Consider the following 27,754-nt stretch of genomic DNA (forward strand, 5'->3'; position numbering starts at 1 on the left):
ACTAAATCTTAAAAAAAAGAAATTCATAGAACAGAAACTTGATAGATATAAGGGCATTATGCTTACATTTTCTGAGCCAGGAGTAGGGCAAAGGGGATAGGAAAAGATGGAGACCATGAAAATACTGTTTTAGTGCTCTTCAAGATCCTGGGGACATTGCAAAACTCCGAGCTGGGGTCCCTTTATATATCTGATTTCCTCTGGTGGCACATTATGGTGTTGTGAAGGTGTCAGGGATTCAGTGCCAAATGACAGTCTAAGAGTGGAAGTGGCAGATGGCCAGCACTCTGCCTCTCACCAGTGAGTGACTAATCCTGTCAGTATGAAGACCCCTAGCTCTTACTTCAGCCCACAGCAGCATCCTGGGTCCTTTGCCCCTGGACGACGAAGGTTGAATACCCATTCACTATTCACTCAACACCAAGGGATCATCAACATGGGTGGAGTAGCTCTGCCCCAGAGGACTGAGATGAAGCCAGGGCTGGGCTAGGCCACAAGGCACGGGAGCCTGAGACATACCCTGTCCAAGGAGATGTGGGAAATCTGGAAACGCAGAATGATGACCCAGAGCAGTCCCAGGATGAGTGACTGGTCTCCATCCACAATGTTCTCTGGCCCAATGAAGGGTATGGGGACCTGTGGGCACAGTTGATTGGGCTAAGCCATGAAGCCTATGGCTCTGAGAAAACTGGAGACCAGGAGGCTGTGAGATGGGAGGGGCCTGCCTCTTCCAGCAGAGGTCTCAGGGAGAGCAGGCAATGAGCAATGGCAGGGGAAGGACAGCTTTCTAATGGCTGGGACATTGGTTTGAGCCTCCACTGGTGTTCTCTAAGCAGACAAACAACACTGGGCCACAGGGTAGAGGGCCCTCACAGAAAATGGGAGTGCTCGAGTGAGCTAAATAGACACAGCCAATGTCTGCCTCCTCCTAGTACTGCTGCATCTAACGGGGTGCCCGGGTCCCTGGATCACCCCCAAACCTCAGTCTCCAACCAGTGTTCATCTCCAGCAGAACTATCAGAAGTTTAGAGTCCCCAGTCCCACACAGCCAGGTTTTCCAGAGCCCAGGCTCAGGCTCAGTAATCTGCATCTGAGCAGTGGGTGGCTCTGAGGGCCATCGGGGTGACGCCTTTGGTCTAGAGCTTGTTCCTTAGGGGGAGGACAGGTTAATTCCCGACAGGTACACATCAGGGACTTACAGGGCCTGCCAGTTACCCTCTGACTCCGTTGTGTCTACTGAATCATGTGACACCAAGGCTGAAGACTTCTGAGATCAGGACTCTCCAGCTTTGCTAAGGCAGCCCCGGGGCTTGATTCTAACACAGGCCTCGGTGTCCCTGCATGGGCTGGCAAGGACATGCATGTTCAGCTGTCTGAACATGTTATCTCCCAGACGTCTGCATGATTATCTCCCTTTCTTCCTTTAAGGCCCTAGTTTGGTGTAGCTTTCTCAACGCAACCGCCTTACTTGAAACTGAAACTGTATTTTTTTCTCCCACCTAAACATACACATCTGCTCCCATCCCTACCATGGTAGGGGGCTTGGTTTTGCTCCCTAACACATCCTCAGTTCTTAGCATATACTATGTAATAATGATGAGCATAGTGAACAAAGAGACGCCCTACAGGACTGGACAGCTGGGGGCTGACCGCCAGCCCTGCCGGCAGAATTTCAGTAGGCATTGTGCCCCGCGGGTGTATTCTCTTGTACTCCAGTGGTCTCTGAAGAATGCACCCAAGTACTTCCCTCTCTCCCTGCCCCCCTCATCCCTCTGTATTCACCTTGGCTTGGAGCTAATAAGAGCGTGTTTGCTCCTTCCAGGCTCTCAAGAGTAAATCCTCTCAGCTTTGGGTGTAGCAATATTTCGCTGATCAGTGAACTTGATCACAATGGGAGAAAATCATCAAATATTCAGGACCTTGTTATTGTTCTTGGTGGTGTGTGTTTATATATGTGTATTTGTCTTGGGATAACACGCATCTAGTTACCATTCTATGTTACTCAAGGTAGCCCCAACTTGAGATCCTCCTGCCTCAGCTGTCAATGATGTCAATCACCATACCCAGCCTAGGAATTGCTTAATAACTGAAGCTAGGGGAAATCAAAGCTGTGGTTTAGCTGTGCTTGGGGTAACTCCCTTGTCTGGTGCTGACCTCAGTTCTCTGAGACATCTAGAGCGTTGAGGTTATCACCTGCAGGAGTGTCAGTGACCTGCTGTATAATACAGCTCATAAAGAGGCCGGGTGTGGAGGTACATTCCTATATTTCTGTGGGTCCAGGTTTATGAAATGAGAAAATTAAGAGCACTCAGATTTTTCCAGTGAGGTACCCTACAATTTCCCTTCATTAGACAGTGATGCTTTCTGTCCAGATAGGGTTATAGGCTCTTCCTGCTGTGGCCAGCTGGTGGCTGTCTAAGCCTGGTGTGCAGGGCAAGGAGAACTTTGCTACCTCTCGAGCCTCAGCTGCACTTCTAGTGTTCAGGCCCAGGTCTCTTGCTCTGCCTGAGGCCTAGGCCTCGTCTGATGACCTCTGGTTCCTGTCACCCAGCTCGCCATCCAGAAACACCTTCCCGGAACAAACCTTGGCCCTGAGGAAGGCCAGGGCATGGCTGTTGTTCTCCAGGAAGTGCACACGCAGGCGGCCCGGACTGGGTGCTGGAAGGGCCTCCCCAGAGATAAGCTCTAACAGCCGCAGCAGGTGGGCACCGTCAGCAAGCTCTGTGTACAGGTTCTCGATCCTGATGCCCACCTGCGGAGTGGATTGAGGTAGATGTGGGATCAGGCCAGCCGTTCCTGCCCACCCCATTCTAAAGCCTGGAAGGGATAGGCCAGAATAGCTACAGGCAGATGATTCCACAGCAGAACCCCAGGTCACTGGCCAGAACTGAAAGAACTCAGATCTTACTTACCCGCCCTAGTCGGAAGATGTTATTGATCCAGTTGGTGAAGGTCTTCTCCTGCATGTGTGCATGCTGAGCCTGGAGCTTGCGAACATGGCCTATCTCATACTCAGAGTCCATGGCCAAACTTGAACTCAGCAAGCTGAGCTCTGGGCCTGGGTCTCCTCGTCAGGGATGCTGTGGTAAGGAGGTGGAGGGCCCATTGGACAAGCAGCCTATGAGCCTGTAGCTCATGGGACAAGCATTCTATGAGCCTGTAGCCCTTTGAGGGTGAATGACAACTGGACATTTCCCCATGTCTGGAGGTGGTGGAGGCATGGGGGGCTGGGAAGTGCTGTGGATCCTCATGATCCTCCCGTCAGGAGTCTGAGGTCCTATCTTGCCACATTGTCCCCATGAAGGACAGAAATTGTCGATTGGAACCTCAGCGAGTAAGAAGTCTGACTGGTAGCCTGCACTTGAATGACCCAGAGCCACCCCAGTCCCAACTGTCCAGATTCTACTCTGAACACCTATGGCTAGTCCTCTCACCACAGCCATTGGCAGGCAGAAGGAAGACAGGGGTTGCTCACCTTGGCAGCTGATGTCCGGGTCCTCATTACGAAGTCCCACTGCTGGATGGAGATACAAGATAGCAAAGCCTGGGCAGTGAGGGAGGCGACCAGAAAGGTCAGGCTGGAGCCCCAGATGGCCCTCCCCCTGGCCAGCCTGTCAGCACACAGGCAGCATTGTCCTCCCACCTGCTACGGGGCGGGGCCCAGACAGGAGAGGGTGGCTCAAGAATGCTCTAGGCTCATTGCTAAGGGTCTCCTCCTCCATCGTCTACCCAGTCCCCTGGCTGCTTCTGCTGTTGGCAGGTGAGGAGGGTCTTGGCTCTGATGGTCTTGTTGGCTCTAGTGAGAACATTACAGGATGCTAAGGTCTAATGAGAAGTATCCACGACCGGGACTTCTGGCTGAGAGCTGCGGACTCACTTTCGTTTCTGCACCCCATCTTAGGATGACTGAAGGAGCCATCTGACAGCCTCTCCCTAACTGGGAATAGCCACAGGGAGAGGCAGTGTCTTGAATAGATCTGGGCCACAAGCCCAGCTTAGTTAAGTATTGAGAAGCCAGCGACAGACAAATTGTGACAGAAGGTACCTGGGGCAGCAGCTCCTGCTCACAGCTCCCTTGCGAGCAACAACCTCTTCCCACAGCTTTCTAGCAGTAGTCTTGCTCTCTCCTCCCAAAAGCTGTGGCCACAGGGACACTTCCCTGAGGTGCTGTAGCTCTCTTTCCCCTCCCCCGAGTCTCCATAGACAGCCACACACAACCATCTCAGAGACTGCGACACAAGTCTAGTTAGTTGTAGGTAACCACCAGGGCAGGTGCTCACTCTTCCTGACTGCAGCCAAAGAAGCCCCCTGCATGGGCTGCCTGATGCCCCAGACGACGGTCAGCTCTAAGGAAGATTCTAGGGGAGACTCGACAGTCTTCCAAGCCTAGTTCCTGTTTTTTAGGGAGGGGAAGCTTTGCTTTCAAGTCATAGCACCCAAAGGTGCCCAGTCTCATTTGTAAGGGAAATCTTCATTGGAAAAGCCTTCTGGGTTTGAGGGACTCTGGCCTCAGCTTCTCCAGATTTGTGAGGTCTGAGGTCAGACAGAACTGTACCATGCTTTGTTGGTAGGTTTAAGCAGAGCTGACTGTTTAGTTGTTTGATGTGGGGCTGGAGAGACAGCTCAGTGGTCAAGGGCACTGGCTGCTCTTCCAGAGGACCTGGGTTCAGTTTCCAGCACCCACAGGAGACTTACAGCCATCTGCAACTTCCATTCCAGGGGATCTGGTGCCCTCTTCTGGCTTCTGCAGGTACCTGGTACTCAAGTAGTGTACATACATCAGACAAGCACTTGTACACATAAAGTACACATAAAGTATAAAATCTTGTTGTTGGATGGGATTAGAAGGCCCCTCTCCTCCCCATGTCCCCCACCTCAGGTTCATTGGCAACTAGAGCCCTGCATATTGTACAAGGGGTAGCTCCTCCTTGGCTGTGAAGCAGCCCTTAGTGATAGGGTCAATGGTCTTTGCAATCTTTGCCAAGAGACTGAACTTTCTATTTGAGCTGGACTGAATGATACAGATGGGTGTATTGGCTGTAACTGAAAAACGACCCAGCGGGAACAAGGGCTTCAGGTGCTGCTTGCTCCAGACCTGGTGTCCTATGCCTTGCTCAATGCCTCCTCTCTGCCAGCCCAATCTCTTCCCCTTTCCCTCCTCTCAATCCCTTTACAGCCATGTACCTGTAAGGCCCCTGCTTTACATTACAGTTCTAGAGAAGAGGGACCATGTGGGGCATCTTCCTAAGTGCCGGGGTGGTGGCTGTTGAAAATTGAATTGGAGCAGGGTGGTGGTGGCGCACGCCTGTAATCCCAGCACTCTGGGAGGCAGAGGCAGGTGGATTTCTGAGTTTGGGGCCAGCCTGGTCTACAGAGTGAGTTCCAGGACAGCCAGGGCTACACAGAGAAACCCTATCTCGGAAAAAACCAAATCCAAAAAACAAAAACAAAACAACAACAAAAAAATTGAATTGAGAAGCACATATATTTTTGAACTGGTTATCTGTAACTAGGGGGGATGAAACACTCTAATTAGCTTAAGCTAATCAGAATCCATCCTAGAAAGTGGAGAGGAGTCTATTCTACCCAAACCTCATGGCTCTGGGTAAGAATGGAAAAAACAATATGTTGTGCTAAATGACAGTCCAGGCTGGCATCATCACAGGTACATGGGTGACAGGAAAAGCCCAGTGCCTTCTGCAGGCGGTGTACACCTGAGAGGCACAGGACCTTGAGGTGTGTGAGATAGGCCTGCATCTCAGGAATGTGCTCAGAGATGCCCCCCACCCCAGAAGTACCCACCTCCACAGTTCTTCAGCCTGGGCTTTCGACCTAGGGTGGGGTGTGAACTTGGTGGGGCCTTTGCCCCCAGTGATACGACCCACTGTGAGGTCGTATCACTCCATACCTTCAAGGGATGGCATGGAAAAGAGCTATATTTTCTGGACTCTTCCATCTCCTTTCAAAATAGACCCAAAGGACAACTTACATCTTGAAAAATGGGTACAAGCCAGTGCCAGTGGGGATAGACACTTAAAAAAAAGATTTTAAAGGATACAGGCATTGTATAATTTACTGTTGCTAAATACTGTGTAACCTGATACGCTCTTGAGTTGAGCCCTGGGTTACTTGAATAGACTTGGGGTACCTGTTCTGGGGTCCTGCCGATAGCACGAAGTGATGCTGCCTGGCCGTCTGCCTACCCCAAGAGCAGGTCCACATGTCCAAGTGCTGCTTCCTTCTCCTCGGGCCCAGCAGGGCCTCACTGGACGGCGAGGATGGCAGGACCCAGCTGAAGTGCTTATTTCCCCTCACCACAGAGGCTCTCATGAGCCAATGCCACGTGCAAGTTGCAAATAGGGTCTTTAGAGCCAGGGAGAGCACCAAGTAAGCATATAGTAAGACTTTACATACGTTTCTGTTTCCCTCAGAGTGCAGTCTGAGGTGGCTTCTTTGAAAACTGGGGTGATATGTTATGGTGGGTTAGATATGAAATGTACTGAATGAAGGCTTGGTCAGTAGAGAGGTGATTGGATCATAAGAGTTCTGAATTTATCCATGGATGAAGGCGAAGGGATAAGGAAGCAGGTCCCTGAGGCGTGCCTTTAAAGACTGTGTCTTTGGTCTCTGCTTCTTGGCTGCCAAGAGGCAGCAGCCTCCTCTGCCGTGTGCTCCTGCTGCTAGGGTATTCTGCTTCACCTCCAGCTCACAGCTGACCTCTGCTCTGAATTCTCTCAGACTGTTTGGCCAATTTAAACTTTCCCTCCTTGAAACTGAATTCTGTCAAGTATGTCTGTGACACAGAAATCCAACACGAGGGTGGGGCGATAGAGTGAAGGTATGCATTGGTCCTGAGAAGACACATTTTATCTTTCATTTTATCACCATTTCTGGTGTTTTTCCTTCTGGAAAAATTATGAAGAACAAGAGAATGTAACAAAAAGTAGATCCATGATTTCTTTTTGTTCAAGAATATCACTGGGTCAGAGCAGGGTGAGGCTTAGCTGCTGGCTTCTCCCAGCAGAAGGGGGGTGGGGAGGAGTGGGGAGGGAGATCCCAGAAATCTCAGCCTTCCCTAGAAAGGCCTCCTCTGAGGTTCTGTACAGAGGCCACTTGGTCATATCTACAACGAACATACGGACGCATTTTAGAGACAGACTCAGGAGACTTACATTTGTGATTATATTTAGGTAGATATATGCCAACTGTGCAGAGAAAGCAGAAGAGAACTGGGAGAAAAGGCAGGCTCCCAGGCAGAGCCCCTCTCCGTGCACACCAACAGAAATGCCCACACTCAGTTACAGCCCCAGGATCAAACATCCACCTGTGTGTGTGTCCAATTAATAAAAACACGCTTTCAGAGTAAAGTGCACACCATGTTTCTCTTAAAACCATTATTTAGAAAGTAAGACAGGAAGTGTGAATGGTGGCATAAGTGTTGTTTTACACAGACTACCATAAAACAAACGATGTAGCTCAGGCTGGCTTCAAACTCATGGTAATCCTCCTACATCTGCCTCCCAAGTGCCGGGATAACAGGTGTGAGGTTTTAGCATTTTCTCTTAAATCACCGGTTCTGACCCTGAGGTCGCCAGATGCAGGCAATTAGTGGTTTGAGTATGTTTTTGTGAAGATTCAGGGCACTGGTCAGATTCATTCTTTTGGTGCTGTTGAGGCTGGGCCATGTGCTCACTGCTGCACTGTGGTTCCTACTTCCTAAGCGATGGTGACAGTGCTTCTCTGCTGTGCCACAGGGCAGGGGTGGAGGCAGCCCTGCACGTGGATAAGCGGCTCAGAGAAATTCAAGGGCTTGGGAAAGAACACCGACAGCCAAAAGCAGCCCAACCCTGGTCCCAGAGGGCACTCCTGACGTGAAGTGTTCTAGCTTGGAAGAAAAGGTGTTACAGAGAAGATTTCTGCAGAGGCTACACTTTATGAGAAAAACACAACTGGACACAATACAATGCATTTTTTTCTTTAAAAATCAAGCAACAGCATCAATCACCAGGACACTAATCTCTTCCATTGATAGCTCAGGATAGGGCTGGTCTCTCTTTACCTGGGTCCAGAGGCTCTGGGACTCCACACAAATCAAGACATGGCTTTATTAAGTTTAAATTCTGCCACCTACCAAAAAGCCTTGGGGACATTCAACGGTTGAAGGGCACACTTAGTGACAGATGGGGATGGTCTCTTAAGTCTGATAAACTGACTCTGCTGCAAACTGTTGGTGAGAGAGAAAGAAAAGCCAGTCCACAGCCCCCAGCTTGATCTGAAGGTCTAGAGGTCTTGCCACGGGCTGACAGTGAATTCCAAATTCCTAACTGAATCCATCTTTGCTGGCATGGAGGCTTGGCAGTCAGGCAGCAGATGCTGGGACAAGACAGGCTCTCCTGCCTGGTTGGCTACTCTGCTGGGGACTGCAGAAGGGCCCACACAGGCGCGGTACATCCTCTTTCAAACCTAGGTATTAGTCTTCTCTTTGGTGTTAGTCTATGGAGGGCAGAAACTCTCTGTTCTGTTCCCTTTCCTCTCTATATAGAGAAGGAAACACAGTAAGAAAAATAAATTAGGTCATTTGCTGCCTCTCAGTGCCCTCTGAAGGACAGAGAGGTTCACTGTAACTTACTGTTCAGCACAGCTCTGAAGACTCCAGTGAGTCCCCTGGCTCACTCCCCGAGTCCCCAGAGTTCCCTAGCCTGTGTCACACCTACATTCTTCTTTGGATAATTTTTTTCTTCTTATTCTTTTATCTCCATATATATATACTGCTCTTCTCAATATTTTGATAGAAACTTAGGGATTTTGGAGGTATAAAGACCTCATCTAGTGTCCAGGATCTGCCCTCCCTGCCCTACATATGAGGAAACTGAGTCATGGAGAAGATGGAACCTTGGCCAAGGACATTCAGCGAGTCAGTGGCCGAGCAGACTTCAGCCCAGGTACCACCCCTCCAGGCCAGCTGTGCACCCTCAGTCAGCCTTTGGCAGGGACTTCCTGTGAGAGGGGGGCACAAGGTGTGGGGGCAGGCTGTTCGGGAGCTCGTAGCCATCCAACTTGATCTTGATGAGGTGCTTGGCCAGTGCAAACTCCTCCTCATCCAGCATGCCGTCGCAGTCACAGTCGGCCAGCTTCCAGATCTTGCCCAGGACACTGTTGGGCAACTTGGAGGTCACCATCTCTTTCTTGGCATTGACACCTGATATCTTGCCATTGATGGGTGACAGCGTATAAAAGAGTTCATCATACACGGGCTTGTCTTTAGCCACCACCCACTCTTCCTCATCAGCACCCTCCTTGGCCCCCTCCCCATAGCCCTGGTTGAAGGGCCCCTCTGTGGTGCCATCAAAGGCGCCACCCTGCACCATCTGCGTGGGCATATTCATCTCCTCCTGGCTGATGAGGCTCATCAGCGATGAGATCTTGTTGGTCAGCATGTTGTCCACAGCCTCGATCAGCTTGGGCTTGAGGGAGTGGAACTTGGTGAAGTCATAGTTCTCAAGCTGCTCCTGCAGGGGGGGAACAAGATCTGGAGTTATGTTCTCTGCAGGAGGCACTGGAGGGAACGGGGTATCCCTTAAATCAGACATCCTACCACACCCTGTGCTGGGACACCCATGTCCAAGCTCACAGATGCAACAGGGGCTTAGAACAAAACAAGCTTTGGGTTTGAGATGTGGCTTCCTGTAGAGTAGCTGGTATCCCCGTGACTGCAGGAGTTACCGCCACCTCCGGTGACTGTGAAAACCCCTTTCACCTGCCCCTAGTGCTCTGGACAATTAGTCTGCTCTCACAAAGGTTCTGCTAACACATTGGTTACTTCCACAACAGTCCAGAGAGTGGAAAGAACAGCACTCTAACCCTGTACAATCACGAGTGAGGAAGCCAGGTGAGGAAAGACGGGAGCCACGTCTGCTCTTTACTATGCTTTGTTAAAAATTCAGAGACCACACTTAGAAAAAAATTAAAAACAAACCTCAAAAAAACTATTATTTGAGAATTTTGCAGCTGGCTGTGTGTAGTACCATATCTTACAATCCCAGCACTCAGAAGGTAAAGACTATAGAGGTGCTGCAAGCTCAAGGCTTCCCTGGTCTCCATAGCAACACCCTGTCTCAACTGCCCTGGTTTCTGATGAAAAGAACTTTTTTTGGATTATTTGAAAGTAACAATGATGTAGCTTTGGGCACATGCTCCTTGGCTTTAACCACTTAGGAATGAACCTAGAAGGCTCCAGAACTGGACACCTTAGGAAAAGCTCACAGAGGAGCAGTCAACTACCCTGAAGCTTCTTTAGGAGGGCGCCTGTCAGCTGTGGGGATCTTGTGCTATAGACCAATCAGTTATTTCACAAGTGTGGACAAACGAGCACAAGCTGAAACCTCGGCAGCAGTGAGCATCACAAGCCAGGTCACGACAGGTCTCCACCCCAGCTCTTGGGAGAAGTGGGCTGTCAGCCCAGCACAGGCTCTAGAGAGGGCTGGGACACTCAGCCACTGTCCTTCCAGGGGGAAGCCAGCTTCCGGGCAGGCGGGTCACGGAGGCTCTGGGTAGTGATAGAGCCCGTTCTACCTAGTTTCTCTTTGCTTACTCCCCCACCTCTGCATCCACCCACCCAACAACCACTATCCATCCTTCACGCAGCCATCAGGTATCCACCCTTATCGCTGCTGTACCGACGGACATGCACCAGACACTCTCCCAGGCGGACATGCACCAGACACTCTCCCAGGCCCAGGGGCGGGCTCTGCTTTAAAGGAGCCTGGGTCACACAGGAGGAAGATACCAGCTGCTCAGTGTCACTTTCAAAAGAGACTTGTGCAAGAAGGATAACCTGAAATACAGAGTCAGTAGAAAGGGGAAACCGAGTAATCAGAAGGGAGACGGGACATCACACAGGTGTCTGAAGTTAAGGAAAGCGGTTTCCTTCAAACACATATGAACTCCGAACTTTGGGTTCCTCGGACACCCAAGGAGGACCTCACTTATTTACTGCTATGATAGATGGGACCATACTATCACAGCAAGTGACAATTGTCTTTGGCCTTGAACAGGGAGAACTACCTAGGGCTTAACATCAGCAGACTTAAAGACCTAATGAAAACCAGTCTTCCTAGAAATGCAGAAGCACACACACACACACACACACAGAGAGAGAGAGAGAGAGAGAGAGTGTGTGTGTGTGTGTATGTGTGTGTGTGTGTGTGTATGTGTGTGTAGGTACATGCCTGTACAAAGAGGCCAGAGGCAGCTGTCAGGCATGCTCCTCTGTTACTCTCAGCTGATTTATTTGAGGCAGGGTCTTTCCCTGAACCTTGTATTTCTCTGGTAGCACAAAAATTGTGATCTTCAGGATGTGTGGCAGGGCAGGAATTCCGAGTTCACATTTGGAAGGAAAGTCCCAGTACTTAGACTGTAGAGGGGACAGAGCTGAAACATGACAGCCTACTGTGTCTTCAGAATGGACGTCCCAACACATGTGCAAGCAGCCAGCACTGCACCATTTAACCTGAGCCCTGGAGCAGGCAGGTCTGCTATCTACAGTGAGTTCTGGTTTCCAGGTCCTGCATGCTCACGGGCTAATTAGAGCTACAGGGTTCTAATTGCCTCCTCCCTCAGCACCAAACAGTGTCCTAGCACTCAGACCTTCTGCTGACTGTGTCACAGTGAGGGCACAGGGGCCGGCTGCGGGGAGGGATATAGGCCTTCCTACATACACATTCCAATGCTGCTGGGTAAGTAGTCTGAATTCCCCTGGTTGCAGGGACACCTACCCCATCCTTGCGGACTGAGTCTCAGTCCTGAGCACACAGGGTACCTGTGTCTGGTAAACAGACACGTGGGAATTACGTCTGCTTAAACTGTCTGCCAGCCTGCAGTGGACAGGAATTCTGATGTCAGCTGTATGAAGAGACAAAGGGCAAACAGCCACAACTTTGAAGAAATGACTAGAAAGCAGCAGCTATGTCTGCCCAGAAAGCACACAGGAAATAAACTGTGCACTCTGGTCCCTGTGGTCCTTACAGACCTGAGCAGAGGTGTGGAGGGCAAGCTGTTGCCCTCCAGCAGTTTCCAAGTGTGTGATAGAGCAGATGGAGATGGTGGCTCTGCTGCCCTCTGCTGTTCAGGCATTGCAACCCCTCTACACAGGGCTCAAATTCTTCAGGCTAGCTGAATGGGCAGCAACAGCATGGGGTTTCTAAGTGTTCTCAAGCAGCAGGACAGTCATTGGGTAACAGGCCAGATTCCCTCAAGACAGGCCACAGGGCAGACACAGGCAGCCTGTCCTGGTACCAAGGGAACCAAAACACAGACACACACTTGATTCAGTGTAACAGATGTGTGACCCCGGAGTAGGGGTCTGTCTGTCTCTGTCTCTGTCTCTCTCTCTCTCTCACATACATACACACACACACACACACACACACACACACACACACACACACACACACACACACACACAGAGTTTTTCTGTGTAGCCCTGGCTGTCCTGTCCTAGAACTTGCTCTGTAGGTCAGGAACTGGCCTCCAACACACAGAGATCCTGTCTCTGTGCTAAGATTTAAAGGTGTGTGCCACCACTGCCCAGGAGAGCACAGCTGTGCTGAACCCTCCCCACGGCCTGACCTATGCCCGGCTCCTGTTATTTCTTTAGCCTCTCCCCCCCCCCCCCATGGCTGGTGTCAACTGAATGTCTGTTGCTGAGGTTTGTAGATCCTCAGCAGCCTCAGGGGAGGAGCATGTGCAGCACGTAATCACCTACTGCATTCTAGGGCAGCAGTTCTCAACCTGCCGGCCATAGTCCCTTTGGGGGGGTCACATATTGGATATCCTGTATATCAGATATTTACATTACAATTTGTAACAGTAGCAAAATTACAGTTAATGAAGAGGCAACAAAGTAATTTATGGTTGGAGTCCCTGCAACAAGAGAAATCATATTAAAGGGTTGTAGCATTTGGAAGGTTGAGGACTACTGTCCTACACAGGGGAGGTAGAGTGATCATGACATGGGTACTGACCTCATGCAGTTACAGCCTCACAAACTCACACTGAGTCACAGACATGAAGTCAGTAATTACACTGAAGCTCACAGCATCTTCATGTTGCAGCACATGGTGTGTCATGAAGACAAAGACTAAATTATTCTTACTCTTGTCTTGAATGTCTGCCCATTGGTGTATTCCAGGGACTAGAATGATTCTTGGCCACAGTAATTAACATTTCCTGGCTGAATGACTGAATGAACGCAAATGAACATGGCCGCTCTCAGGCTGGGATTCCTTGTTCTGTCCCGAGGCACTAGGGCTCACTGGAGATACTAAGTGTGGGGATTATCAGCATAGGCCTAGACTCGCCCACTCTCCACCTGAATGGCTTGTGGCTGCTCCTGAGACTCGGGGTTCCCTAACTCCTTCCTTCCCCAGGGACTGTCCCTTGTCCCAGCTCTGGGAGACCAGGGTGTCCTCTGACCCACATAAGCCCGGATTAATTTTCACAAATAGATACAGGTTCAGAGTCTGTTTCTGTTCTGTATGGGAACCCACCTAGGGGTCATGTGCGAGGCCCAGAGGGGCCGAGTGGAGCTTCAGGGTCTTAGAGCAGTTACTGTGGTTTGGGCAGTACAACAACAGCTAATGAGCACATATACACGGGACCATGACACACATGGTGGGCATTTCTTCATAATTTCCATTTAAGATGGGCGGTGGTGGCGCACGCCTTTAATCCCAGCACTTGGAAGGCAGAGGCAGGCAGATTTCTGAGTTCGAGGCCAGCCTGGTCTACAGAGTGAGTTCCAGGACAGCCAGGGCTATACAGAGAAACCCTGTCTCAAAAAAAATGGAAAAAAAATTCCATTTAAGCCAAGATACTAAGTTCCCTTCCAAACTGAAGAGCCCTTCTGAAGGGTACCAGGGAATAGCTGTTCTGCAGTCGGGCCATGGAGCAGAGGGCATAATTTAAGGTGTAAAAGAAAGTCTCAGTGGGCAGCAGGGGCACACACCTTTAATTTTAGCACTAACAGGCAGAGGCAGGTGAGGCAGGTAGATCTCTGTGAGTTCCAAGCCAGCCAAGGCTACACAGAGTAAGCCTGTGTACAAGGTACACCCTGTCTTGAAGGGGGGCGGGGAAGTCGCTGGGAAACAACTAACCACCAGTCCTCAAGTTAGTTTGCCTTGTGGCCAGAAAAAAAGAATTCCTCTTCTGAACAGAACACCCATTTTATTGCTAGAAAGAAAAACCATATCTCTGTATTTGTCATAAAACAAATTCCTTCCTACTGGGTTGCCTAGTCCAGCCTGGATATGAGGGTTTGTGCTTAGTCTTGTTATATCTTGTTATGCTATGTTTAGTTGGTATCTTGGGAGGCCTGATGTTTTCTAAAAAGAAATGGAAGAGGGGAGAGGACTGGAAGGAGGGAGGAGAGGCTGTGGGTGTATTGTATAAGAATAAATTTAAAAATGTTTTTAAAAACCCAACCATTTGACTAGATCCTGCAACTCGATCATGGCAGAAGCACTCGCCTTGACTGCAGACATAAAAAGCCACCACCAGAAAGTGAGTCTCTTTCCTCTTCCCTGAACCAGCCACCGTTCCATTGGTTACAGCTGACCTTGCCTCTGTTCTGCCCCCTCCCTTCTTCCTCATCTCCCTCTGAGGGGTAGGGAAGTGAGTCCCAACCTTAGCCAAGCACCCACTTTAGCTACTCTCTGCCGCCTCAGAGTGAGCAACACAACAGTTGGTCTCAAGGTAAAACCTATATTTAGTCTACCTAGCAGTTTCTTTCAGATTGAGACCAAGTTTGAAAGGTGATTTACATACAAATCTAGCCTTTAGCTTCTTTTAACTCCATATTCCCATAGCTCAGTGACCCCGGCTGGACAGCACAACCCCACACAGGCAAGCCATACATTCTTTAATTTTCCTTGGCCCACAGGGCCCCAACAAGCTCCCATCTGCAACTGCGGAATCATTCTCCTTGTGGAACCTGCATCTCTATTAGATATGAGGAGACAGAGGTGACATGGCTACCTCTTCCTGTCACTGTACAGCTGGTGGCTGCGGGCACCTGAGTTCATGCCATGTGCTTTATAGAGAGGACTGTGGGCCCGCACAGATGTAATCAGCTAGGCAATGTGACAAGGAACCATAGTTTCTACAACCTCCTCGTGACTCTGGTATGGCTCTCCCAGTACCTGCATGGCCTTGACCTCAGGGAAGTCCCCTGCAGAAATCTGGTATTCTCGCTGCAGCTGAACATAGATTTCCGGAAGCCTGAAGATAAGTTCTCGCTTCTTATTTTCTTTTCCAAACACATTTGGCATTTCCTTCTTCAGGTAGCTGATGATGTAGGCGTGGACCTGAGGGGATACGTCAGGTGAGCATATCACACTTTAGAGAAGAGATAAATGAGACCCTGTTCCATGCAGAACTTTGGTCCTCAACCACAAGAGAAGGTAAGGAGCCGGTGAGGAGCCGGGAGCCGGGAGCCTAAGGGCAGCTAGAATGTACTTCCAGAGTTCTAGAAAGTGGCCTGGACCAGGAAATCTGAGAGCTGGACTTAAGGAGGAGCCAGAGGGAGCAGATGTGCTGAGACTACACAGGGATGGTGCGCAGAGAGAACCCCAACGTCCAAGGCTGGGGAAGGGGGAAGGCCCAGGCAGACACCGGGAGGCAGGATGTGACAGATAAGGGATATGAAATGACAGGGTAAGAGAAGGGGTGACATCTGAGTTGGACTCTGTGAAGAACAGTGGGAGACACAGTGAGGAGAGGGTGCTAACAAGCTGGGTGAGCATCTGGGGTGGCACACACATGGTTCAGAGGTGGGAGAGGTGGGCCGCACCCAGACCTTGCTCAGCAGGCATTAGGAGCCACTGGAGGATTCACTTTGTTGACCTAATGCTTGCACAAATGATGGTTCTCCAAGGTCAGAGAAGCCAGAATAATGGTAAATGGTGTGACACTTGGCTGAGAACCAGGTGGTATGAGGTAACACTGCACAGACTGTCCTAGGGACTGTCTCCAAGTCTACTCCCGGGAAAGGGCAGCTGACTGTGCCCTCTTGTGTAGTGGTTCTGGTGTCTGGGCAGGAAGTAAGCAGACCTCCAGCAGGAACGCTCTCCACTGTGACTAACCAGAAAATGTAGAGAAAGTTTCCCCTGCAGCCTGTGGAGTCTGACAGTGGGTCATGTGCACAGGGGCAGTGTCCCGTGAAGAAGGAAGTGAGACGATCACTGGGCACGCCCCAGTGGGCAGAACGCGCGTCTTCACAGGTGGACTGAGAGCCATCATCTCACTGGATGAGAGCATCTGCCTGTGACCAGACTGGATGAAAAGCTCTCTCTGGGGAGGAAACCCAGATACATGAAAGGGTTGTCCCCAACCTCCTAAGGGAGCACAATCTCTCCAGCAGGGGACCGTCTGGCCTGTCATGCCCTTCCCTCATGTTCCCATTATTCCCCGCTTACTTCCAACCTCAGCTCAGTAAGTTCTGTTCATTACAAAAGTTTTCTTTACAGAATTTCAAATCTACGGAGTAATTCAGACACCAAATAAATAACTAAGATAGGAAAGGATAAGAAAACGGAGCAGTAATTTACAAAATATGCAGAATGGAAAATGCTACTAAAGAAAACAGACTTCAACAGAATCTTAGAGAAGGAATCTGGAGAGAGTGAGCGCATGCGTGCCGTCCCTCAGCCGAGAGCCGCTGGTGTGTGCACGCTGGGAGGGGCCAACAGCTCTGAAGCGCAAGGCCAGCACACGAAGTGTTCACGGCCAGTGGAAGAGGTGCACGCTGGGCTGAGTGCCTATTGCTCAGGCAGGGACCAGCCTCTTAATCGGTGGATGCTTAACTGAGTGTTGGGGTTATTTAAAAGAAAACCGGCAACAATTAAAGCTTTCTGAATGCATAACCAAAAACTAGCACAGAATCAACCCTGTAAAGAACCTGAGGTACCCTTCACTTGCCCCGAGGCACTGTGTGACTTCATGGTAACTTTGGTTCTGAACACACAACATGTGTACTTTGCACTATGCATAATGTCACACCACACACTGACACAAACTGTCCGACATACCTCTGCTCAGATCCAGACTGTCTGTGGGTTTATGGTAATAATGTTTTTCAGTTAGTGTTGGGTGTGGTAATTCACATTTGTAATCGTTGCCCTTAGGACACTGAGACAGGAGGATTGCCATAGGTTGAGGCCAGCCTGAGCTACACAGTGTGTTCCAAGTCAGCCTGGGCTACTGAGTGAGTCCTATCTCTCACCTGCCCCCACTAAAAAACAGTAATAAATCAGAGACCCAAAAGATAAATTTTTTAGATGAAAATATGTGAGACTGAGAGACGCAGCCAAGTCCTATTGAGCAAGGGCTTGTTATTCTGTTCAGATCAAAGCTGGTACCAATATCACAAGAGATTCTAACAGCCTTAGGGAGGACTTACGGGGGCCTTGAGAGGCATCCGAGGTCAGCCCTCGGACAAACAGGTGTCCATATATAGGCCTGAGCACTGACACCCACAAAGCCCAGCAGGGATGGAGCTATTTTTAGAGCCGTGCAGTGGGTAAGCATTCACGGGCTCATCACTCACGACAGAGACTCTCACACACTTCAGCCCGTATCAACCCGATGAGCTACAGAACGCCTAACTTCTCCAAAAAGGAATTTGACACTGCAAACAGGAAAGCCAGGCCCTGTACATTACATGTGACTAAGAGGAAACTACATCTTTGGAGAGCAAGCTAAATTCCACAGAACTGCAGTGACCTGAGAGTCACTGAGCTCTCCTCGTCCTTGCCCGCGCCTTCCTCAAAAGCTGCTTTGTGTTCTTGTTGAGTGAAGAGTTGCAGATGGGTGGGAGCCTTTCCTGGCCTTGTGCAGGATGGGGTCTGAGAGTGAACTTGATTCACTTTTGGCTTTTGTTCATCCATCCCGTAGAAAAGTTTGAGATCCACACAGGTTTATAGACGAATAAACCTAAATTCTATTTCCCAAACTTGCTTTCGGGCTTTCCTAAGCCAGCTTTCTCTGAAGAATCATGCAATAAGCTTTCCCTGGCATCTCAGAGCAAACAGACTTCTGGCAGGCTGTTTCCCCACCTGACAAAAGGTGAGGAGACGAGGGCTCACCCGGACCACAGGAAGGTCTCTTGTCCCTTTGAAGACAGCATTGACAACATACAAATAGAAAAACAGCAAGATTACCTAATTTCCAGGCTTTTTGTTTGTACTATTAAAATCTCACATCACTGTGAATGATTAAAATAAAACCATGAACCCCAGAGCCTCACTGAAGCTGGGAGAGGAGCACGGCCATCATTGGAGGGTGTGTGGATCTAATACCTTGATTTTGGACTTCTGGTTTGTAGAGAGAATTTATTTGTCGCTCAGCCTAAGGTGAAGCAGCCACAGGACACTTACACATGCTATCTGATTCAGCATCTGCCTACCCTTTAGTCTGGTCCTCTGTGTATAGACTTTTTTCTTCTTTCCTCCCCATGCTGGGGACAGGCCTAGCGTGCCGTGAGCACACTAGGGAACCGCTCTGTTACTGAGCTTCACCCATAGCCTGACCCTTGTTTCTCTAAGAATAAGTGACAGCGCTAACAAGTGGAACATAAACTTGAGCTGGAGGGTGGGGGTCCAGCTCTGCAGAGCACCCACAGCATGTGCCAGGCTAGAGCCTGAGGTCACTATGTCAGTTCTGCTTCTCATCCAGCCCAGGCGGCTTCCTGTCCTGACGCTCAGCTGGGACTGTCACATGTCACGTGCAAATGGCACTGTGGAGCTGGAGATGGAAGTCGCTGTGCCTCGAACATTTTCCTCTACGAAAAGGAACAAGCCAGACACTATTCTTAGGAAGAAAAGAATATGCTATTTTTTTCCCATAAGTAAGCTCAGCAAGTTTGACCATCCGCCCCCTACATCTGCACAAGGGTTTTCATTATTCAGTGTCGGAACACAGAGGCATTTTGTGCCTCGCTATCCTGGGCCGCGCTGGTCTGCTCCGAGGCCAGTGCTCAGGAACGGCAGGGAAGGGAGCACCACAGGCTGTGGTACTTGGCATTTTCACCCAGCTCCCTATTCATATTCTCCCTCTCCCTCTCTCTTCTCTCCCTCCCTCTCTGCTCCCCTCCCCCTTCTCTTTCTTCCTTCCTCCTTTCCTCCTTTCCTCCCTCCTCCTCCCCTCCCTTTCTCTCTCTTTCCTTTTGGCTTTTCAAGACAATGTTTCTCTGTGTAGCTCTGGCTGTCCTGGAACTTGCTTTACAGACCATCCTGGCCTTGAGCTCTGAGATCTGCTTGCCTCTGCCTCCTGAGTGCTGGGGAGGATGTTCCACCACACCCCCCTCTTTCCTTTTTATGCCTGAATACAGCCAGCTGCACATGCAGCCACTGGCCCCTCAGTACTGACTGGCGAATTTAGAATGTTCATGAACACTAAATTTCATGAAATTTGCTGTCCACAGGAGCAGTCTAGATTTGGTTAGAAAATAATTTAGGCAAGCCAGGTGTGTGGTGGCAGTGGTGGTACTCGCCTTTAATTCCATAACTTGGGAGGCAGAGGCAAAAAAACCTCTTAGCCTGGTCTAAAGAGCAAGTTTAAGCAAGCAAGCAAGCAAACAAACAAAAACAATAATAAAAAGATAATTTACTTTTATATACTCTGAAGGTTAAATGCATTTGTAACAGCTGGAAAAGAGAAATATGTCAAAGGGTCACCAAACAGGTAAAACCAGACAGACCTCCTGCCAACAAGCATTGGGTCCAGGAAAGCGGGCCTTTTAGGAGATATGCAGATAAGTAGCCTCACAAACTAGTTAGAGCAATGGCTTGTGGGACTGGAACAAAGTGGCTTAGAATTCTGAAGGAAGTAGCTTATACCAGGAAGAAAGAACATGTGACTCACACAGTACCCTGTTCTCGGATTAGTTTGGTGACACAGGGAGGAAAGTGTATGCATGCCCTGGGGTGTAAGAAAGGGAACCAGGAGCTTGTGGCGCCTTGTGCACAGGGCAGTGGGAGCCAGAGGCAGGTCGCTTAGGAGTATGCACACTTGGCAACTGCAGGAAGATGGCTGCTGAGGAGAAATGAGGTGTTGGAAGGCTGTGGCCCTCTGGGGAGCCATTCCGGCTTCTCTTAGGCAGGTACCCATTCCTTGATCAGTACAGCTCCCCACTCTACAACAAGGGTGCTCTGAGCATCCCCCTCTGGACTGGCTGGTTTTGTGTCAACTTGACACAAACTGGAGTTATAGAGAGAAAGGAGCTTCAGGTGAGGAAATGCCACCATGAGATCCAGCTGTGGGGCATTTTCTCAATTAGTGATCAAGGGGGGAGGGCCCATTATGGGTGGTGCCATCCCTGGGCTGGTGTTCTTGGGTTCTATAAAAGAGCAAGCTGAGCAAGCCAGGAGAAGCAAGCCAGTAAATAACATCCCTCCATGGCCTCTGCATCAGCTCCTGCTTCCTGACCTGTTTGAGTTCCAGCCCTGACTTACTTTGGTGATGAACAGCAATGTGGAAGTGTAAGCTGAATAAACCCTTTCCTCCCCAACTTGCTTCCTGGTCATGATGTTTGTGCAGGAATAGAAACCCTGACTAAGACACCCTCCACCAGACAGACTTTTCAGGTCTGGCCTGGTCATGCCATGTCTGTATCCACTAAATGAACCATGGCTGTACTGGACTCCAGAAGGCTAACACAGTGCACCCAGGCCAGAAGTCAGGATGGGGGTGGGGGGGTGGGCTTGGGGGGTTGGTGACTTCCCTCTTTCAACTTTTCTGTTTTACACTAGAAGACCAAGAGAAGTTGACTCTACTTCCTGACCAAGCTCCAGTGGACATGGAGCAACCTGTGTTCTGGTGCAGGCTGGGGTCACGGGCCCAGGCAGAAGGCTAGACTAACAGCTGAGGGACTGATTTTTAGCCCTAGCCTCTAAACTAATGGACTAGGAGAGTCTGGAGAAATTACTTATCTTATCTTACCTTGTCTCTGAAAAATTAGGGAGTCAATTTACCCTCTAGATCTCAGACTCAGCTGACCACATGATACCTGAGAACATTTCCTCATATGTCTGCACAAACACATCTATGATCAATAGCTATGGGACAGGGCCTGGAAATGTTATTGGTTAAAACTCTTAGATACTTCTGATGATCAAATAGGTCAGACTCCATACTGTCTAATGGCTCCGACTTCTTCCAGAAGTAAGGTACAATTCTAAGAAACATACCCAGATTTTGAAGGAACCCTCCTGGTCTGTATACTCTTAGGGAGGGATTTGTTTCCCTTTCTTTGGAGACATTGCAGTATTGACTGCCACTCTGGGGTCCGCAGACCACTACTTACTTATGGACTCACACGTACAGATCATGGGTGCGTATTGGGGGGTCTGCTAGGAGGCTGTTATGAGGCTGGGATGCCTTTGTTAAGAGCCTACAGTGAATTACAAGCATGGGCCACAGGCCAGAATGAGGATGCAGATTCAGCATGCTCTCCCAACTGCCACTCCCTTCCAGCCTCTAGGCAGTTCTGAGTCCCACCCTTAAGTACACAGACAGTGCCTAGTGGTAACCTCTAAGCATCCCACTGGCTTTGGCAATGCCACCTCTCCATACTGGTTCAGTTGAGATCTCATCATCCTACCACAATGCTACCTGACAGTTTCCTTGTAGCCACTGCGCTGGCTGAGCCTACCCAGTGACCAGGTGCTGTGCTCAGTGCTGTGTCACACAGAATCGCACAAGCACTATGTGAAAGGCTCTTGTTGGCTCCAGGTTTCAGATTCAGAACCAGGCTCCAAAGTCCCAGGCACATGCCTGAGACTACAGACCGGGACAGAGCATGATCCTGACCCTGAAGCTATGTTCTTCTTTGCTTTTATTAAGTTTAGTTTGCTTGTTTATAGAGAGGGTCTCGGTATAGCCCTGGTTAATCTCAAACTAATAGAGATCCCCCTGTCTCTTGAATGTTGGGGTTAAAGGTAGAGTAAGATTATAGTGGGTTTTGTTTGTTTTGGACAGGGTCTTGCTGTGTAGCCCTGGCTAGCCTGGAACTCCTATGAACACAAGGCTGGCCTTGAAACTCAAAAGATCCACCTGCTTCTGCTGCCCAAGTACTGAGATTAAAGGTGTCTACCAATCACATTCCCTCCTCTGAACTTTCGCAGATGGAGCTGTCCAGTCCTACAACAGCTAGTTAGCAGTGTAATCCAATACCAGCCCAGTGCCCAGTCTGCCATCTCATGCTTACTTTGGCCAACCTTGCTCGCTTGATGAGGTCGTTGAGTTTGCGCACTGCAGCCTTCTGGGGCAGGCTCTGGATGTCTCGGAAAAGGTCCTGTGCTTCAGCCTCAAAGAGCCGGCGATTGTCGGTGTTCTGCAGGGGCTGTGCCCAAAATGAGCCAATGTAGACTCGAAGTACTTCAGGTGTGTTGATGACCTTGCCCAGCGACCACATGAGGGCCCCATAGACTCGCATCAGCTGCTGTGTGTCCACTTGGTCAGCCTTGTTCAGTACCACTCGGATTTTGTCATCCTGGCCCCGGAAGGCCTTGATAGCCTCTGAGAACTCATCTGAGATGTCCAATTTGTGAGCATCAAAGAGCAGGATGATCCTGTCAACCCTCTCAGCAAACCACTGTAGGACCTGGCAGAAGTCATACCCTGGGTGGAGAAAAGGGTGTGTTAGTGTGCTGATCACTTTGGGGGGCATAAGTATGGGAGAGCTCTGGTAAAGAGGGCTGAATCTGCGGCAGCAGAGCCTATGTCCTGAAAATCATTTCCCACGAGTCCCCTGGGCTAGGTTTTTATCGTCAAAACTGACGACCTGGCCCCCTTCCTAGGAAAGGGACAGAATGTGGTCTCTGGTCAGTCTGATGAAGCAGCACATTCGGGCGAATTCACTTGACACTGATGACTCTGACTTTGCCCAGCACAGGTCGTGGATAGGTGGCAGAACTGACCTCTAGTCCTGACACTGAAACCATGGGCTACAGGACTGTTTTTTGGACAAGTCTCACTTTTCAGAAACTATCTGTGGTGAAGAAGGAAGAAGCTTGGAGGCCCTGCAGTTTCCAGGGTGTTCGGCAAGCACGGGAATGGAGGAATTTCTTTTAGTCCAAGTTTATAGTGTGCTGAGGAGGTCAAGGGTTGTCTGGGAAAAGTTGTGATTGATATTTATCATGAGGACTATTTATAGCTTGAGTGTGTTTAAAAAGTATTTTAAAAAACTGTCATACAGAATATGGTCATTGCCAATTTCTTTTTTAAAATGGCCAGGGCCACAACAAATTCCACTGAGTGCATTTGGCCACCTACCAATCTGTTCCAAATCAAGCAGTTAAGTAAACACTCTTCCTGAGGTCAAGACTGTCAGCCATCTCCTCCAAGGAAGTAAGTTCCCAAGAGAGGCACGCAAGCAGGTCGAAGGCAGCAGGGGCCGCTCTGCTCTCTGGCCGCTCAGCCGCAGAGTCAGTCTCCACTAGCACACTGTAGCTGAGCACTCCCCTCTCCGCCGCCTTCCCAGCTTGTTTTCCTTGTTCTCTTCCAGTTCTAATATTTTCAAACTCATGTTAGAGTCTAGAGAATAATAAAATGAGTGCTAACGTAGCTACCACGCAATTTAACATGGTGCCGGGCTTACTGCAGATACTTTTAAAAACCAAGCTTGGTTTTATGCAGATAATAAATACCAGACAGCAAAAAGAATTAACTATATCTTCACCTGTCAATACAGGCGAATCTTTACAAACATGTAACAATAGCAGCAGCAGCAGCAGCAACAACAACCTTTATGACTAGGTTGTTAGAGATGGCGCAGTAGTTAAGAGCACTGGCTGCTCTTCCCGGGGACTTGGATTGGTTCCTAGCACTCACATGTCATCTACACTTGATCTTAGCCAAAAGGCCGAGAAGTGATCACACGTCACCTAATAACTGCCTAAAACTCCAGTTCTAGGATTTCCAACATTCTCCTCTGGCTTCCATGGGTACTTCATATACGATGGTGCACAGACTTACATATAAGAAATGACTCACACATATAAAACAAAAACAAACACACCTTAAAAAGAAAAGCCCTATCCTTTTTTCCCGAGACAGGGTTTCTCTGTGTAACCCTGGCTGTCCTGGAACTCACTCTGTACACTAGGCTGGCCTCGAACTCAGAAATCCACCTGTCTCTGCCTCCCAAGTGCTGGGATTAAAGGCATGCACCACTACTGCCCGGCTAACCCTACCCTTCATAAACCAGAAAGTTGTGTAGAAATTAGTTTCAAAGAGATGAATATAATGTCAGACATTGTGTTTCATATGCTAGATCCTACCACTTCAGAGGCGGGGGCAGGAGGATTGCTACAAATATGAGGCCAGTCTGAGTTACCTTTACCCCAATAGATAGATTGATAGATACAAATAAACAAAGAACAACAAAAAGATGAATATAGAATGATAATATTCACATAAAATGTTAAAAACTAGGCAGTGCCCAGCTCCCTATGGATAAATACTGCAGTAGAAGCCCAAACTGTTAGCAGCAACCTAGGGTGCTGGCTGGAGATGGGGTACGAGTCCTACGTAGCTCATAGGAGGGCTACTCAAGGGAGAATGACCTTGTAGGAAATTAAAGAGGCTTGCGGACTAAAGTTTTCACCCCTTTAAAAATCAGGTATAAGGGAGCACTTATACCCATGAGTATAAGTGAACTCCCAGAAATCTGCCTGCCTCTGCCTCCAAAGTGCTGGGTGGGATTAAATGTATTTGGCACCATGCCCAGCCAGTTATGTTTTTAGCAATAACAAAAATCCAGGGATGTGTGGCTAGGAATGTAGCTTGGTTGGTAGAATGCTTGTCTAGTGTGCATGGCATTGTGGGTTCCACTCCCCCCCCCCACACACACACATAAAGTAGGTACACTGCTGTACTCCCGGCAGGGAATGGCAAGATCACAAGTGCAAGATCATCCTTGGCTACATATCTAATTCCAGGCTAGCCTGGGATATACCAATCCCCATTACAACAAAACAAAACAAAAACAAAACACAACACACACACACAAAGTCCCCAAACCTAACTGAGACACATGGAAGACTCCTGTGTCCCTCCATGGCTTCCCTCCCTTCCTCCCCCCTTGGAACTTATGTCCATGGCACAGCAGAGATTTCTAATTCTCTAGTATATCTGGCTTTAAACTCCTGATTCCTTGGGAACAAGGAGGGCAGAAGCGGTGCTCAGAATATAGGCCAGGGTTTATTTTCATTTCCTCAACAATCAGTTTAGACAGAGCAAAAGCCAAGATTTGCTGAGTGGGTCACATAGTAATATGTAAAGACAGAGTCAAGAGTTTCCTCTGAGTTCTGTCACTCAAAGGCCAGGGAAACTGCCTCACAAGCTATTAAGTACCATTGGTACCATTGTCACCTGGACTAGTTAGTATACCAGGCAGCTCCAAACCATAGGTCACAGTAGCTGAGCCTCAGCACATAAATAAATACCTGTCATTCAGGTATCAGGAGGATGGCTGGGACCACTTGGTCTCCCTGCGACTAGGATGAGATCTATGAAGGCTCAGAAACACTAAGAGAAAATGCTGGGTGCAGCTGTGTGCTAAGGGACGAGTTACTTTTTGATGAACTCCCTTTCTGCTCAGATGGGAGGGTCCTCCATGGGCCACAGTGTCCCTTTTCTTCGTAGGTTGGATACAAGTAAGTGATCTAGACTTGGATGGACACTGTTACCTTTCAACCAGAGTGGAGGATGAACCTCTAAGGAATAAATGATGAGATAAGAAGAAAATGTATTGATGAAGGTGAATGTATTCTGTGTTCGTAGCCATTTCCTGAGCCTAGCTTTCCATCATCCCCATTAACTATGACCTACCTGACCAGTTCTCTATATGTGAGTCACAACCCTTTCACAGCGGTCTCCTAAGACCATGAGGAAACAGAGATTTACATTATGTTTCAAAACAGCAGCAAAATTACTGTTATGACATAACAACAAAATTTCATGGTTGGGGGTCACACAACATGAGGAACTGTGTTAAATTACAGCATTAGGAAGGTTAGGAACCACTGTTTTAAAGGTTCCTTTGCTGCTCATTGTCACCAGAACCATGTCTTTAATTTGTTGCCAGAAACCATAACTGATAAGCCATTTCCCCTACACTTTAATACTTTTGAACATTATCTTACTCTCCGTGACAAAGGAAGCTTGTCATCCCTGCAGATAAGCTGAACGATCAGTATTGCTAATTGTACTCGCTGGCTTTGTGTGTCAACTTGACACAGGCTGGAGTTGTCACTGAGAATGGAGCTTCAGGTGAAGAAATGCCTCCATAAGATCCAGCTGAAAGGCATTTTCTCAATTAGTGATCAAGGGGGGAGGGCTAATTGTGGGTGGTGCCATCCCTGGGCTGATAGTCTTGGGTTCTATAAGAAAGCAAGCTGAGCAAGGCAGGGGAAGCAAGCCAGTAAGGAACATCTCTCCATGGCCTCTGCATCAGCTCCTGCTTCCTGACCGGCTTGAGTTCCAGTCCCGACTTCCTTTGGCGATGAACAGCAATGTGGAAGGTGTAAGCTGAATAAACCCTTTCCTTCCCAACTTGCTTCTTGGTCATGATGTTTGTGCAGGAATAGAAAACCTAAGAAAAATTGGTACCAGCATAGTGGGGCATCCTGTGACAACCTGACCATGTTTTGGGAAGAACTGTGGAAGGACTTTGGAACATTGAGCTAGAAGAGCCATTAGGATGTTAAGAGCTCTGTGGGATGTTCTGTAGGAGCTTGGAAGATAATGTTGAGAACAGTGCAGAAGACGGAGGCCTGGCTTGTGAAATTTCTGAGGGAAGATTAAAGACTCTTATCAGGGCTGTTGCTGTTTTGATTGTGAAGATCCTGTGGTTTTAGTTATCTGGGGCTTAAGAATTGGCTGTGATTAACAAGATACCACAACTACTAAAGAAAAATCTTTGCATTACTGGGACTGTTGATGCTGGTTAGCTGGAGCTAAGAAATTAGTGATGAGTAAGAAGAGACCAGCATCACTGAGGTGAAATCTTCTGGGAAGTGTTTTCTGAGAGCACAGAGGCTGTGTTCCAGAGACAGCCAAGGTTGTACCATGTGCTGCAGCAGGACTTGGTAATGTGTAAGAGTCACTCAGGTGGTACTGGTTTTGAATGCATAAAGGGGTCGTGAAGAGCAGCTGAGGCTCAGCACTGTGAGAGGCCATGGAAGGCCATTGGTAAAGGTGAAACCTCAGTTGCAATTGATGGCCCAGGACTGACGGGGTCATGCAAAGGAGTTGAGGCTTGGCACCATGAAGAGAGCCTATGAGAGGCTATTGGTAAAGCCTAGTTGCAGTGGAAGACAGCAATGTTTTGGAGATGCCAGTACCATGAATTGACCACCAAGAACAGCAGCAGCAGTGGAGTACAGGCATCTGGAGCCTAGAAGACAGGGTAGAGCTGGAGAAGTGACCCAAGCCCTTGGAGTAGCCCGGAAGATCATGAGCTGGATCCCAGACACTGGACAGTTAAGAGTTTGATTTTTGCTTTTGATTGTGACTGTGCCCTGATTTTCCTTCTTGAAGGAAGAATTTTAGTGGAGCCCACAGTTAAGAGACTTTTAATTGTAAAAAGACTTTGAATTTTAAGAGATTAGATATTTTGAAGGGATTGAAATTTTAATATGTAAGAATTTACAAAGACTGAGACTTTTAAAGTTGAGCTTCAGTTGAGGAAATGCCT

The 27,754-nt window shown here is 48.9% G+C and overlaps 2 protein-coding genes across 2 annotated transcripts in view; both read right to left on the reverse strand.

Annotated features, from left to right (window-relative positions):
- The window catches only part of Sptbn5 (spectrin beta, non-erythrocytic 5), a 44,015-nt gene extending 40,992 nt beyond the window's left edge, over positions 1-3,023 (reverse strand). Inside the window, exons 1-3 of the mRNA XM_052181678.1 lie at positions 2,913-3,023; positions 2,585-2,752; positions 520-636 (exon numbers count right to left, since the gene is read on the reverse strand). Coding sequence (XP_052037638.1) covers positions 520-636; positions 2,585-2,752; positions 2,913-3,023 — 396 coding nt within the window. The remainder of the gene's footprint in view (positions 1-519; positions 637-2,584; positions 2,753-2,912) is intronic.
- A 4,145-nt stretch (positions 3,024-7,168) lies between these two features.
- Ehd4 (EH domain containing 4) overlaps positions 7,169-27,754 on the reverse strand; it is a 71,822-nt gene continuing 51,236 nt past the window's right edge. Inside the window, exons 4-6 of the mRNA XM_052183309.1 lie at positions 22,262-22,674; positions 15,198-15,362; positions 7,169-9,509 (exon numbers count right to left, since the gene is read on the reverse strand). Coding sequence (XP_052039269.1) covers positions 8,973-9,509; positions 15,198-15,362; positions 22,262-22,674 — 1,115 coding nt within the window. The 3' untranslated portion in view covers positions 7,169-8,972. The remainder of the gene's footprint in view (positions 9,510-15,197; positions 15,363-22,261; positions 22,675-27,754) is intronic.

This window comes from Apodemus sylvaticus, chromosome 5 (assembly GCF_947179515.1).
Source record: "Apodemus sylvaticus chromosome 5, mApoSyl1.1, whole genome shotgun sequence".
Lineage (NCBI taxonomy): Eukaryota > Metazoa > Chordata > Mammalia > Rodentia > Muridae > Apodemus > Apodemus sylvaticus.